The 15,527-nt window shown below is 38.9% G+C and overlaps 2 protein-coding genes across 4 annotated transcripts in view; both read right to left on the bottom strand.

Moving 5' to 3' along the window:
- The window catches only part of ddb1 (damage-specific DNA binding protein 1), a 35,076-nt gene extending 33,365 nt beyond the window's left edge, over window positions 1-1,711 (bottom strand). The window contains exon 1 of the mRNA XM_052096875.1: window positions 1,655-1,711. Coding sequence (XP_051952835.1) covers window positions 1,655-1,711 — 57 coding nt within the window. The remainder of the gene's footprint in view (window positions 1-1,654) is intronic.
- A 1,149-nt stretch (window positions 1,712-2,860) lies between these two features.
- The window catches only part of tspan4a (tetraspanin 4a), a 151,060-nt gene continuing 138,393 nt past the window's right edge, over window positions 2,861-15,527 (bottom strand). For 2 of the 3 annotated variants that reach the window (XM_052097402.1, XM_052097400.1), the window contains 4 exons: window positions 11,681-11,782; window positions 10,987-11,118; window positions 6,175-6,258; window positions 2,861-6,045 (listed from right to left, as the gene is read on the bottom strand). In XM_052097402.1, the coding sequence (XP_051953362.1) occupies window positions 5,977-6,045; window positions 6,175-6,258; window positions 10,987-11,118; window positions 11,681-11,782 (387 nt within the window). In that variant the 3' untranslated portion in view covers window positions 2,861-5,976. The remainder of the gene's footprint in view (window positions 6,046-6,174; window positions 6,259-10,986; window positions 11,119-11,680; window positions 11,783-15,527) is intronic. The other variant, XM_052097401.1, reaches the window with a different exon arrangement.

The raw sequence follows: 15,527 nt of genomic DNA, 5'->3' as shown, positions 1-15,527 counted from the left end.
GGGGCATATCGTGAACCGGTAAGTCTAAAAGGGGATACATACCATGCATTGGTGGATTCAGGCTGTTTTCAAACATTATTTATTGCAATGCAATATCCAGAAGCAGTGCCCCTGCGCAACATCTCTGCACAGAGTGTTGCGGAGGCACTCTTCAGAATAATCTCCAGATTATTCCAAAAGAAATCCTCACTGATCAAGGCAATACTTTTATGTGATGAACACTACATGAACTATACGAATTGTTAGGTATTAAATCAATTCGCACAATTGTTTACCACCAACAAACAGATAAAACAATTAAAACATTATTCGTAATTTCGTACATGAGGGCGCTGGAAATTGGGATAAATGGCTCGATCCCCTATTATTTACAGTGCGAGAGGTCCCACAAGCCTCGGCAGGGTTTCCCCATTCAAGCTACTGTATGGGCTTCGGCCGTTTGATGTCATATGGGAAGCTTGGGAGGAGGGACCTTCACACAGTAAACATTTTATTTTGTAAATATTTTTATCTTAGAGTAAAACTCCACACCTTGGGTCGATTAACACAGGAACATTTTCTCTAAGCTCAGGAACGTGACAGGGGCACTTGACAACGGGAATACACACCGGGAGATAAAACGTGTATTAAGTTATATTACTGCCCACCTCAGGCTCTAAATTACACAGCAAGTGGCAAGGGCCCTTTGAGGTCACACGTCGAGTCGGAGATCTCGATTATGAGGTTAAGTGAATGAATAGGGGCGGGGCACGTCAAGTTTACCATCTCAACCTCCTAAAATCATGGAGGGAGGCAGTCCCTGTGGCCCTACCAATGGTAGTCCCCGAGAGGTCGGAGCTCGGGCCAGAAGTCACTCTCAAACCAAATTGATTCAACCAGGTCCCTTGTGGAAACCACCTCTCACTGTCGCAGCTCACAAACGTGGCCAAGTTGCAAACAGAATTTGTGGACCGTGCTTCTACCCAGTTGCAGGAACATCATATCGAGACCACCCCATGGGTGGTGATTCGTAGCCGCCCCTATCGCATTCCTGATCACAAAAAAGTAGTGTAGGAAGAATTAGAGGCTATGCTTGATATGGGCATTATAGAAGAGTCGCACAACAATTGTGCCAGCCCAGTGGTTCTGGTGCCAAAGTGCAACGGATCAGTCCGGTTCTGTGTAGACTATCACAAAGTGAACACAGTGTCCAAATTTGACACGTATCCAATGTCTCGGATTGACAAATTGCATGATTGGTTGGGTGCGGCTCAATTTTATTCGACACTGGACTTAACAACGTGTTCTTGGTTGATCCCTTTAACTCCAATATCATGAGAAAAAATAGCTTTTTCCACACCGTTCGGCTTATTTGTGACCTTTCCGTTTGGTTTGTTCAGGGCCCCAGGCACATTTCAGCGTCTCATACAGCATATGCTGCTGCATATTTAGATTATATTATTATCTATATTAATGACTGGCAGCGGCATATGCAACATCTGATAATCGCTGGGTGGAAGTTTAGTATCTGGGGTTCCACTTGGGCCACGGACAGATGCGTCCCCAGGTTGACAAAACCACAGCGATCATGGCCTGTCTGAGGCCCAAGACCAAGGTGAGATGGTTTCTGGGGCTGGCTGGCTACTACTGAAGGTTTGTGCATAGTTAATCTGACATAACCAGCCTGCTGACTGATCTTATTAGAAAGGGGGCCTCCGATGGGTGGAGTCATGCCAACAGGCTTTTCTAAAGATAAAGTCTACACTTTGTGGGAGGCCGCTTTTACATGCTCCTAATTTCTCTCTCCCCTTCTGTGTCTCTGTGTGTAGTGAAATACATTAATTATACTGTAATCTGTGCAGAACATTTCACTTGTTAGCACATGTGTGTATTTTCTTTATTAATGGCAATAATTTATATAAATAAATCCTTTAGTCCTAGGCTTGCCAAGGACATGCGAGTCTTGAAATGTTCTCCACTGGTCAGTAACAACGACAATCTATAAATTAGTTACTACCATGTTCTATTTGGCCAGAATATCCTGCCGTTATAAAAACTTTAAAATGTTTAACTTTATCCGACTATCAATCCTTATGTCTAATGTTAACAAACGTTGCCTAACCTTTGTAACATCGTTTATTTCAAAACATCAATGTTTCTAATATGTCAAAACAACAGCATAAGATATGGCACTTACCTGCTCAGATGACATGTTTTCAGATATCCGTCTTTTCCTTTCTTTCGTTTTTTATTTTTTTCCATTCACTCTGATAAGATGTCCTGTATCCCTGTGTACACCGGTGCCTAGAACCACATTCATCCACGCAGGAGTCGAAGCACAACCAAAATAATGGCCTTCCGCAAAATACATGTGCCAAAAGTTACTTAGTGTACTAGCTTTAATAAAGCCACCTACCATTTTTTAAGGTGGAACGGTTATTTTGGCAAATAAGGAGGTGGATTCAGCCTTGTGTTTAAGTCCAGCACACCTAATAACACACATCACGTGACCACACACTCATTCATGTCCACTTCAGTTGTGACCTGGATGGCAATGGCGTGCACTAAGAAAGTGTAATACAGACTATGGTTAATATAATAAAACAAGATATTATAATATGCACTTTCTGGATAAAGGAAGTAAGAGTCATCATAACTGGCTAATCAGGACAATCACCCAAGCAGTTTCATACTAGCTGCCATTCTACTGCACACAGCATCTTCAGTCCAGCCAATCAGTGGTGTGTGTTTATGGGCTGGATGAAAGAAATGTTTCTCTTAGCAATTCTAGTGGTGAAAATAGACACACTTCAACCTAATGAGAAAACACTTTAAGAAGCGATTATGATGGTAATCAACAAACATCCAAATTGTTGTAAAAACTTTATTTTTATAATACATGTCACACAGGTGTACATTTTAGAGATGGAGGTCACATGACTGTAACTTTCTTTTACTGAGGTTGTCTTCAGAATTTAATTCTGATGATTACTACTTGCTAAATACTGTGCAGTAAATACTGCATACTGCTTCCTATATATATATATATATATATATATATATATATATATATATATATATATATATATATATAATTATTTAAATGGTGAGTGTAGCAGTATGCAGTATTCCATAATAACATTTCCACCAGTAGTATGCTACATTGTCACATGACCTCTCAATGTTGCATGTTTAGCTTCTCATCATTTTAGAAATATATATATATATATTTGCATTATTAATCCAATTTTGTGTGAAAGAAATCTTTACTCATTAATTGACAGACAGTTGAGAGTTAAGAAATAAATGTTCAAAACATGTTTAAAATACTAACATTACAGATATAAGTTAAGGAATGTTCACCCAACAATAAAAATGATCTCCATATGACTCCAGTGGTTAAATCCATGTCTTCTGAAGTGATGTGATACTGTAGGTGTGGGTGAGAAACAGATGCATATTTGAGTCCTTTTTAACTGTAAATCTATACTTTCACTTCCACATTCAGTCACATACTGGTTGGGACTGGTCAAAGGTGCAGATTTATATAAAAAAAATTAAAAACTTAAATATTGATCTGTTTCTCACACACACCTATCATATGTCTTCAGAAGACATAGATTAAAACACTGGAGTCATATGGATTACTTTTATGCTGCCTGTATGTGCTTTTTGAGCTTGTGGTCATCATTCACTTGCATTGTATGGAGCAACAGAGTGGAGATATTCTTTTCTTTCTGCAGAAGACAGAAAGTCATACACATCTGGGTTGGCATGAGGGTGAGTAAATGATGATGATGATGATGATGATGATGTAAATGAGAGGATTTTCATTTTGGAGTGAATTGTTCCTTTAAGTTTAACAGCATTTGTGGCATAATGTTGATTACCACAAAATGTATTTATCTTCCAATCGAAAGTCTGGGTTCCAGTGAGACACTTCCAATGGAAGTCAATGGGGTTTAATCTGTAAACATCCAAATACTCACTGTTCCAAAAGACACAAGACATAAACAACATGTGAGTTTGACCATGATCATGATTTTAAGTGATAAAGTCACTTACTAAAGTTCACAGATCATTAACATCATGAACCCTAAAACAACTGTAAAAATGATGTTTTAAACATCTTTACAGCTCTAGTTTTAACAGAAGAATGAATGTAAGTGCTTTTATAAAATTATAATCTTCACATTTCTGTCTTTAAACCCTCCAAATATTGGCCGCATCGACTTCCATTGTAAGTGCCTCACTGGAACCTTGATTTGTGCTTTTTTTTAAGACAAGGTGGAACGAGTCAAAATAAATGATTGTGTTAATTAACATTATGCCACAAATGCTGTTGATTGAGCTGAACTTGTACTGAACCCGGAACATTTGATATTTTTCATCCTGCTGTGCATATCTGAACAGATCTTAATTTCTCTCCACGACTGAACATAAGGTTATCAGTCAACATTCAGTGGCAGCAAAAAATATTTGAACATTTATAAATGTCTGAATGTCATTACATTATAGAACAAAATATTTAAGCAAGTGTCATTTATTTGAAAGAAACCAAACACAAAACCTTTCAGAAAAAGAAGTTTGTTCGATTTGAAATGCTACAACAACTGATATTGTGTATAAAATGAAGCCGCTTCGCATTTGTCAGTGTGTTGATCTCCACCTGTGTGAACTGAAAGAACTGACTTCAGACATCCACCAAAAATCACCACAACACCTGTTCATTCAATGACAGAGAAAGTGAAGTTACTTCTGACAAAAGATCCAGCAGTATTTGTTTGTAGATCACTCTTGCTTTGGAAAACATCAATGACATTCAAGTCACTTAAATACATCTAAAAACTTGTAGAAACATTATAAAAGCGGTTTTATTCTACTTGGAGAGGGTCCGCACATGGGGGCTGCCATGTTATGATCACATGACCAGCCGAATACTACTCTCTTAAGCTCAGTAATAGCTCTGTTATTTGACACTTTCACTCATTGATTAAAGTAATCATGGCTGACTGTGAATAGTAAATTTTGAATAGTGAATCTGAAACGGAAAACGATTTTATTTTGATTATTTTTTAAATGATGCTGCATCCACATCACTAGATGTCACTGTAAGCCCAAGATGACACAAAGACAAAAGTTATTGAAAAGTGCACCTTTAAAGCTGCTTTGGGTAATTTTGTTAAATGTTAAAACATTTGCCAGTATCCTATTTAATTTAAATGAACTATAAATAACTATACTGATTACCAGGGTCGAGAGTTAACTATAAGTATGCGATTAGTTGACTGACTTCTTTAAGAGTGTCTGTTGTGCTTTCAAACATTGCTCTGTTTGTTTGAGCAGCTCCACATTTCAACCTCTGGCTCGATTAATGGAATTTGTTTGGGGTGGGGCTACCTGTCTGTCACTAGTAGCATAAAAACGACACTTCACATTTGAAGCCAAAACACTTCTTGCAGCCACTGTATACAAGCAAACATTTAAATTGTGCTCATTCTAGATGGGAAATGACAGATGAATAGCCTGAATGGTTGTGCTTGTACCTACATCAGTATTAATACATTAATTGTTCCTTTAATAAAGACTGAGCCCATATTTTCATAAAGTCATTATACAAAACTGTGATCTTAATATCTTGCCCTTTAACTCACTCTGAATAAATAGAAATTGCTGTGTTACATAGCATACATTTTTAGATGAAATGATCCAAGTGCAAAATAATGACATTAGTTATGGATCTCCCTGTTGAAAGCTGCAAGATTTCTTAAATGATTTATTTGTTTTTGTTTTTCAAACATGGACAAGAAAATAAATGGTCCATTAGTTATTCACAATAAAGAGCAATTAGAGAATAGTTTCGTTCTTTCAAAACTATAAAATTGCGTTGTCAATAGCAGTGTGTTAGTGAAACTTTACACTCGATGGCCACAGTGATAAACACTGACGTACGTGTGACAGAATGATGGATTTGGTCCTGTGAGGTGCCGCTGGTCTCTATGCATAGAACGTGTCCACTTTCACTGCGTGACAAAACATCGTCATGGAGAACACAAGTCCCAGGATCTGGAAACACACATTAGGGGATGTTCATCAATAATTGATCTGTTACAGTGCTCTGTGTGTGTGTGTGTGTGTGTGTGTGTGTGTGTGTGTGTGTGTGTGTGTGTGTGTGTGTGTGTGTGTGTGCAGTACCTGTATTAACACTGTGCACAGTGCAAAAATCCACAGAGCGATGAGATTCTCCTGCAGCCAGCCCTTGACACGTTCATAACACGGCTGTCAACACACACACACACACACACACAAATCATAACAGCACTACGTCCAGTAAGATCCTCTATGGAAACACTGCACACTCGTGCAGGGCTATAGCAATGTATTCTGGGGGCCCTGACTCTATATTGCTCAGGACCCCTTTATATTACAAAAATACAGTTTAGAATTTGTTTTGGGGCCCCCCTGGATCTGTGGGCCCCAAGAAACATTACCACCTTTCACTGGACTAGCTACGGCCCTGCACTCGTGCCACTTCACACAGGCAGATTGAGACGTCACAGTGAACATCATAATGGCATATTTGAGTATTGGGAAATACAGAGGTGTATTTCCTGAAAAGTTAGACATCATGAATTGAAATGTTTTGTGGCTTTCAGTGTATGCCTGTTAGCGTTGAGGTCAATTTATTAGGGATTGCACTGACTGGTCCACTACCTGATTAGTTGGTTCGATTTGTGACTAGTAGATGCAATGGCTTTGTGCTGACATTTTCATTTACACATCCAGGCCGAACCAGTCGAGAAAATACAGAGATATGTTTTTGCACCATTTATGATGACACATGTAACATGAATCCGTCAAATAAATGTTCTTATGCTTTTTTTGTTTTGTTTTTGCAATTAACATTTTTTATTGATTCATATATACACCACAAAGAAAAACGCAACACATATACAACAAATCAACATTTAATATTCAACCCCCACCAATCCCCATTCACCAACCCCACCATGTCCCCCAATGAGCACCCTGTGGTCGCACACAATACACACACACACACACACACACAAAACAAAAAAGAAAATATAATCCATCCATCCATCCATCGTCAACCGCTTATCCTGTGTACAGGGTCAGAAAATATAATAAACATACATAATTAAACTAAACTTCACTCTCCCAAAAATGCTACATAATTGCCCCATTTCTTAACAAACAGGTCCCAAATCCCAGTCTTCTACTTGCCATCTCCTTGAAAGCTGCCACCCTCCCAATCTCCACACACCACTCTGAAAAGGAGGGTGCTCCATCCAACTTCCATCCCCTTAAAATAATTTGCCTGCTTAGACTGCTTAGAACCCAATTTATAATGTGATTATCTCCCAAATTTATGACTGCCCCATCACCCAAAATGCAGAGTCAGGGACAAATTCTTGAATTGCATAAGGCGCACTCATGCATCTCTAGATGCAGACTTGACATTTTTTTAGAATCCTAGCCCACACTCCCTCCTCCAATACCAAGTTGAAGTCTTTCTCCCATAATCTCTTGATAGAAGTTAAAGCTTTGTCCCCCAGACTCTGAATTAACAGGGAGTAATACACTGATGCCTCATGACCTTTTCCAATAGCAGTAATCAAGTATCTGCAGCTTTAGGGGTGTGTGAGCTACTCCCAAAAACAGTACAGAGCAGGTGGCGCAGCTGTAAATACCTAAAGAACTGAGATCTGGGAATCCCAAAATGTTGAACCAAATTTTCAAAAGATCTCAACATGCCACTCTCATATAGGTCACCAAGCGTATTAACCTCCCTCAAAATCCACTCAGAAACCAGCAGAAAGGGAACTTAATACATCATTTTGGGTTCAGCCATATGCTCAAGGCAACATTTAAATAAATGTCAGAATTAAACACTGCAGTGGCAAAATAGGGGCAAGAACTTCCTGTTCAACACAAAACCAGTGAGGGGCTCTCTCAAGTGGAAGCAACCAATGAGCCAAATGTCTGAGACCAAAAGCATAATAATAAAACAAAATTTTGGGTAGGTCTAGCCCACCTTTGTCAGTCAGCCTATGCAATTGACTGAAATATAATCTGGGACGTTTACCATTCCAAATGAAGGACTTCACTATGCTATCAAATTGCTTGAAATAAGAGATGGGCACTTCTATAGGGAGAGAATGTAGCAGGTAGTTGAATTTTGGAATACAATTTATTTGAATAACATTAACCTTCTCAATCATAGATAAATGTAATGAAGCCTACCTGCTCACATCACTCGAAAACCTTTTTATTAAAAGGGTCAAAATTAACTTACTAAATCACATAAATTTGCTGGGAATAAAATGACTAAATAATCAATGCCCTGTTTGTGCCACTGGAAGGTGCCCGGCTGGAAAGTCGTCACGGGGCAGTACGCTGTCAGAGCCAAAGCTTCGGACTTCTTTAATGATTCTGTATAAACTTCTAACAAAAGAGAAGCCAGTTCTGTAGCAGAAGATCTAAAATAATTCAGCGGCAAAACCACCTAGCCCTGGAGCACTGCCTGTAGGCAAGGCCTTCATTACCTCGCCAAGCTCCTCCAAGGTTATCTCGGAATCAAGATACATTTTTGCTTATTTGTCAATTTAGGGAGATCTAATGGTTCCACAAAGTTTCTAATATCTTCATCAGCAGACGAAGACGTGGAACTATAGACAGTGGAGATGGCTCTAAAGACAGTGGAGATGGTTGTGGACTTCAGGAAGAACTCAGCCTCACCTCCACCTGCCCCCATCGACCCTAAATAGCCAAAACTCCACCTTCCATGACAAAATAGTATTATATCTGTATTTCCATCGGGTCAATTCTCTGAGGACATCAGACGACATTCGGCACTTCAGCTCTGCCTTCCATATACCCTTCCATTCCCGTGCTTTCGGATGTCCGAGCCAGAACTCTGTGAGCTTGCTCGATTTGTAGATTATGGCCGGTTATGTCGAGCAGACTGGAAGAGGTCATCTAGGAATTTCACCATATCTCAGCCTTCTTTGTTCTCAGGAATTCCAACAATTCGGATGTTGTTTTGTTGGTTACAATTCTCAAGGTCTTCCAACATTTCCCAAATGTGCTCCAAGTCCGTCTTGGTTGCTAGCGGGTTAGCAGCTAAATCCCTCTCCGATAACTCCAGATAATCGATCCGTTTCTCGACGTCCCCCACTCTTGTAACCAACTCTGGGAATTTCATCTCCATGGCAGTGATCGATCGAAGTATTACAGCAAGATCCTCCAAATCAGCAACGACCTTTGCCGGCATTGCCGACTTGCTCGACAGTTGATGCTGAATCTCTCCCACCACACCATCCAAACTGAATCCTATAGATAAAGTCTACACTTTGTGGGAGGCCGCTTTTATATGCTCCTAATTTCTCTCTCCCCTTCTGTGTCTCTGTGTGTAGTGAAATACATTAATTATACTGTAATCTGTGCAGAACATTTCACTTGTTAGCACATGTGTGTATTTTCTTTATTAATGGCAATAATTTATATAAATAAATCCTTTAGTCCTAGGCTTGCCAAGGACATGCGAGTCTTGAAATGTTCTCCACTGGTCAGTAACAACGACAATCTATAAATTAGTTACTACCATGTAAAAACTTTAAAACGTTTAACGTTAACCACACCATCCAAACTGAATCCCCGGTCTGCGGCTCTGTCAGGGGTATCAGCTTGAGCACGTTAAAATGTATTTTAATGTCAATACAGATATTGTCTGCATAGAACCGTTATGGAACAGGTTGTATTGAATCTCACCAGTTTATGACACAAAAAGTATTAAAAACTAGCAAAGAGCGCAGAGCTCGCTGTTCACATGTCTGACCCTCGCATGGCACCACGCGTCTCCTATGCCATAGATTAAATAGTTTTATTTCTTCTATTTAATAATTTTTATTGGTTTACATTACAGATATGGGCCCTAATGGTACACACCAGAAATGACATGCCACCAACTGAAGCCAACACATTAACAATAGAGAACCATTATAGTTTCCATTAAAACCAATACAACTCCCATTATGTCACGTTTATGTGTTATCTTCATGTTTTGTGCTCATGTCTATTATTTTGAAAGTGCATTCCTGTTTCTTTGCCATGTCATGTGATCTGTTCCCTCATGTGATCCTCTCTTGTTCCATGTGTTTTGTTCTCACTGGTTTGTGTTCATGAGTCTTGTTATCAGTTCTGTTATGTCATTGCTTCATGTTTCATTATTTGATTAGTCTTTTGATTGGTTGTCTTGTTTACTTGTTACCCATGTCTGTGTATTTAGCCCTGATGTTTGCCATTTGTTCAGTGTAATGTTGTTTAAGCTAAGTCGAGTCAAGTCTATTCAAGTTTGTTTTGTTTGTTATGTTGTGTTTTCACATTTGTTGGATAGCACTTGGTAAATAAACTTCACTTGGATTCTTTACATCATCATCATCGTCTTCATCTGCCTGTCATTGCCAGCAATGTTACACATTATAAGCATTAAAACCATTTGAATTTCTGAGAGGGTTTGTATTTTTTTCTGCAGATGAGTACTCGACACGTAACACTGAGTAGCCTTGCACGCCCTCATAGGTACATCTGCAAGTGTCCATCTCAAGAAAATAAGCTTAGCAGACATACATTAAAAATGTATAGTCTCATTTTCTCTTCATGGAATATGGACCAGAAATATTGATGTCATCATCATCTGCTGATCTAACCCTAACACATCTAGTTATAGCACATAGCAAATCATGCTTTTTTATGCTGCGATTTACATTTAAGGCTGTTGGCTTTTAAAAAGGCTCTTTGCTTCATTCCACCACAACATCCTGTTTTAGTAGGAAATGTACACAAGGAGGGAAATTGTGTCCGTCGGGATTTGAACCACTGTGTGTATTCTTAGAAAGCTGTTTCACAATGATTGACAATGAAAACACTTTCCCAGATATGTGACAGTTTGAATTCAGATAGAAATGTAAAGGTTGTGTTTCTTACAGCTGTCCACCAAGTGCCAGGATTCTCCAGACCGCAGTTATCACTGAATTCCAGACAGCACGAATCCGGCACACGCGACACATTATACACCTGAAACCAGTCGGTGTGATTGGTCACGCCACAGCAGCGAAACTACAACACAGAGACATTATGAACTGATTTATGCAAATGTATATACTGTATAAATATATGTGGGTGTTTCTTCAACTTCAGGCACTTTTAGTATTCTGAACTTCTAGGAAGGAACATTTTCATTTCAATTTGTCTACTAACAATGCCCAGCAGTGCTTGTAAATGCATCACAAGAGATTTTTGCCATTGGAATTTTAGAGTGATTTAACTTGAATTGGAGCTTATTGTGGTAAAAGTGTCCTCGGGAATCAAATGTGAACATTTTCCTGCAGTGTCGATGTGGGAGATTTGGTCATTGGACATGGATATTATTAATCTAATGCAGTATGTGATACTAAGATGCACATGAATAAAGTGTAAGCACAATACAGCTGTACTGTAAACAACCCAGACCACATGACATTAATAGAGTTTACGTCAGTTCAACTCTAAAACATCAGATAAACCCAATTCCATCCCATAATACTCCTTACGTCCTTCATTCAACTTTACTATAATGCAGTAACTGAAGTCTACATGCAGTCTTGATCCTGGTGTACTTCTTGAGGTCTTAAGAACATACATCAGTTTGTACGATACTCCAGGCGTTAGTGAGACCGATGTTGCCTTCAGTGCCGAAGAGCTGCAGACCTTTCTTTAGGTCACTCTGAGCGTACAGATCGACCTGCAACACATGAGATCATCAACATCAGTGATGAGGACTGTCTGTGAAGATGACATTCATTCTTGACTATAATATCCTGAAGCACAATTGCTCAGTTTATGGAGTGCCATCTCTGATGTGTATTGCACTGTAAAGATGTGAATACAAGGCTTTGGTGGCAAACTCAACATTGTAACAGTGTTGATACAAAAATGTATCATTTAAATATACACCATGAGATTCAAAAGTCTTTGAAGAGCTCTTGTGGTAGAGACTGAAGTAGATGGTTTTGAAGAATCTTCCACGAGATCTTAATCATTCTTATATCCAACCCTAAAAAACCCTCATCCAAAAATTTATCAATACAGGACATTGGTTTTCTGGACCCTGCAAAAAATACAGTTACTGTTTTCTGGAACATCACATTTCATGTACATAGATAAGTAGATACAGTACATGTACTCTCAATATGAAGCATATGGATTCCTTGAAAGAAAATTCTGTTGCAAAGATTCAGCAACATCCCATATAAATGAAGCACAGGTACACAACTGCCCATTCAACTTATTCAGTCCCGCCCCTTTTCCACGCTGTGCTCTTCCGATTGATTTTCTTCTTTGTATTGAAGCTACTGAGAAGAGTCGATCTAAGTGGATTACGTGTGGGAGCACAAAGTATTTTCCCGCTTAGAGTTGATGGTGTGAGTCTACAGCACACCTTTACGTGCAAATGCGAAACACCCACGGAGGTAAATTGGCCCTGCAGATCACATTCGGACAGCTAATAGTTATACATGTAACTCTGCTTAATTGTTATTCAGACATTTACAACAGTGACAGCTTGTATTATTACACATGCAAGTTCAATATTAAAGAAAATTACAATTGTACTTTTTAAAATTAATTTGTCACCCAACATTTTTAGATGCTTAAATGTGATTAAAATAGTTGTAAATGGAATATAAAATAAAACATCTATTTTCACATGTGTATGTATGTGTGTGTGTGTATAAATATAATTGCACCCTCCCCCCATCCCGGTTTAACGCTCCAAACATATGCTTACCTTAACTATAACACGATGGGTGAATGACAAAAGAAGATGTCAGAGGTGCTGTACGAGATATGTTTAATGACTTTGTGCTCATGAAACTCCCAAGAGACAACACAGAGGCATATCAGTACATCCACAGATTGAGGGTAGGATCATGTGTATTTATGTATTAAGTACTCATGTTTTAAAAACTCACCGCTCTGCTTCCTGTTCTTATGACATTCTCTGAACACTTAAAAATACTCATGATAGTTTAAGACAACTCTATAACCTGTAAATGCACTCCGCTAGCTAATTACACTTTGACATCAACACCATAGATATCTATATAGATAAACGAAAACTGAAGTTCCGAGACAAAACCTTCAAAATGGCTTCACGCTAGTTTCTCTGGTGCATAAGTCTCTTCTCTGGAGTGGTGGTGGTGTAGTGGTCTAAGCACGATAACTGGTAATCTGGTAATCAGAAGGATGCTGGTTCGAGCCCCACAGCCACCACCATTGTGTCCTTGAGCAAGGCACTTAACTCCAGGTTGCTCCAGGGGGATTGTCCCTGTAATAAGGGCTCTGTAAGTCGCTTTGGATAAAAGCGTCTGCCAAATGCATAAATGTAAATGTAAATGCATAAGTTGAATATCTGCCTATTAACTCATAAAACACGAGCAGAATGAACTCCTGTAGAAATCAGTTATAAAACCCATTCTCATTTACAGTAATTCTATGCAACAGTTTCTGTAAGAAAAGGTTTATGAAAGCTTTACACAGACATGTAAATGGGGGTGATTGAGTGAACCACATGAGCTGCTTGAGTTTATGAATGAACAAAGCTGCGCTCATGTAAACACATTACTGCTGGCCAAGACATACATGGGTGAGCACAGCATAGTAGAGGAAAACCAATTACAGAGCTCATCTGACAGACACTGTGCTGGAGTCTGAAGAAGAGCATCAGAGAGGATCCATAATGAACTGCAGCAGCATTATTTCTCCTCGTGCCTGAGGATGCATACTTCCTTAACAAAAAGTATGCAAATAGCAAGTGTAAGACTCGTCTCCAAGGAGGGAAGGAGGACACAGGGAACAGGGCTTCAAATTCGCAGGTAAGGCTTTAATTATCGTTTTCTCACCAGTTTACAAATACAACACAACAATTTCAAAGTTCTTTCAGATGGCTTTGTCAAACTCTCTCTTGACTGGAGGCTCTGTGGCTGCTTTTATGCCACTCTCCCCGTGCTCACTGAAATTAGAGACAGGTGTTAGACATAATTTAGCTCAGGTGCAAGCGCCCTTACCGCTGTCTCCCCCAGACGGGCGATTTACCACACCCCTTCTGCAACAGCAAGTATGTCAGATGTATTCCTGATCGGCCTACTACATCTGCTGAGACACTGTACTATCCCATAATGTCACAAAAACAGAAGAGATGTCATATTCAGAACACCAGAGTTGGGCGGATTTTTATACCAAGAAGTGGTTCCATGTACACTCTAGTAAATTATTACAATTGCTGTTAGTAGGCCAAACATGGGGATCACTGGACACCGCCCATGATCCCGGATGTAGTAGGATACAATTGGGCTCAAGGCAAACCTGAAAGGTCGTACAGAATTCTGCACAAGCCCTTAAAAGGATGGCAAGACTTTTAAATAAAGTTGAACTGTGTTTGTCACAGTCATTGCCACTCATGTTTCCTCTCATCACCAACTCACATTAAAAATGAATGATGTTTAGTCTGTCTGTTGTCAGATCTCACCATGTTCTAACTCTGGATGATGATGATCAGTTTCAGGCTTTCTCTGCTCAGATTCTCCTCTATGTACCTGAGCATGAGTTGCATTGGTACTCACGAATACTTTGACCAATGATCTTTCATGATTTTTCATGTTGTTTGTGATTAAAGAATATGTATGGTTTTTTAATCATTTTATTGATATTTCACTCACAAAGAGCAATCTGGAAACATTTCTGAGCTGAGAATATCTATATAAATTATATTCACTAAAGAAATTTCCATTACTTTTTAAAAATATTTTTATTTACATTACTTTTCCAGTACTGGAAATCACCGTTTTAAAATGTCCTAAAACTTCCAGGTTTCCCATGACCATGTGAACACTGTATTCTAGTCCTAATTATATTAAACTTAAAACAAACCATGTTATTGTGGCCACTTTCACATAAATTTGTGAATGATTCTTCCATCATTTTTCAAATAAAGAAATGAGCCAGGCCAATTCAACTGTGGCCTGTTAGAAATTGCCAGTCCTTGATAATGTTGGCTTAGCAGTTATTTCTCCCTGTTTCTCCAAAACTGCTTTCCTTATGGTAAAAACATTTCAGGTAGAGCATGAGCCAATAGGGAACTTTTCAGAACTTTTCCTATGTCTTGGTAAAAGCCCAACATTTGACAAAATATAAGACCTGCATTAACAGAATTGATGTTTAAACTCTATTTATAAAGTGTCTTCATACATTTGTAAACATGCTAATTTAATTTGTCTTGCTTTTAATGGCTGACTTTAGGGCGTATCATTGCTTTAACCCACTAAAGTAATACACCCTTCACTGAATGAGTCGAGTCAGTCATTTGAGTCTGAACGAGATAAGACATCTTGCTAGGGAACAAATTAAATTAATCTGTCATCTTGTTCGTGAACAAGGATCTGCTGTTTGACTGAACGAGAGGAGGAGCTACAAGTCATTCGTTCAGTTCG

Source organism: Xyrauchen texanus, chromosome 29, assembly GCF_025860055.1.
Source record: "Xyrauchen texanus isolate HMW12.3.18 chromosome 29, RBS_HiC_50CHRs, whole genome shotgun sequence".
In the NCBI taxonomy this organism is placed as follows: Eukaryota; Metazoa; Chordata; class Actinopteri; order Cypriniformes; family Catostomidae; genus Xyrauchen; species Xyrauchen texanus.
This window is presented reverse-complemented; position numbering and strand designations above follow the sequence as displayed.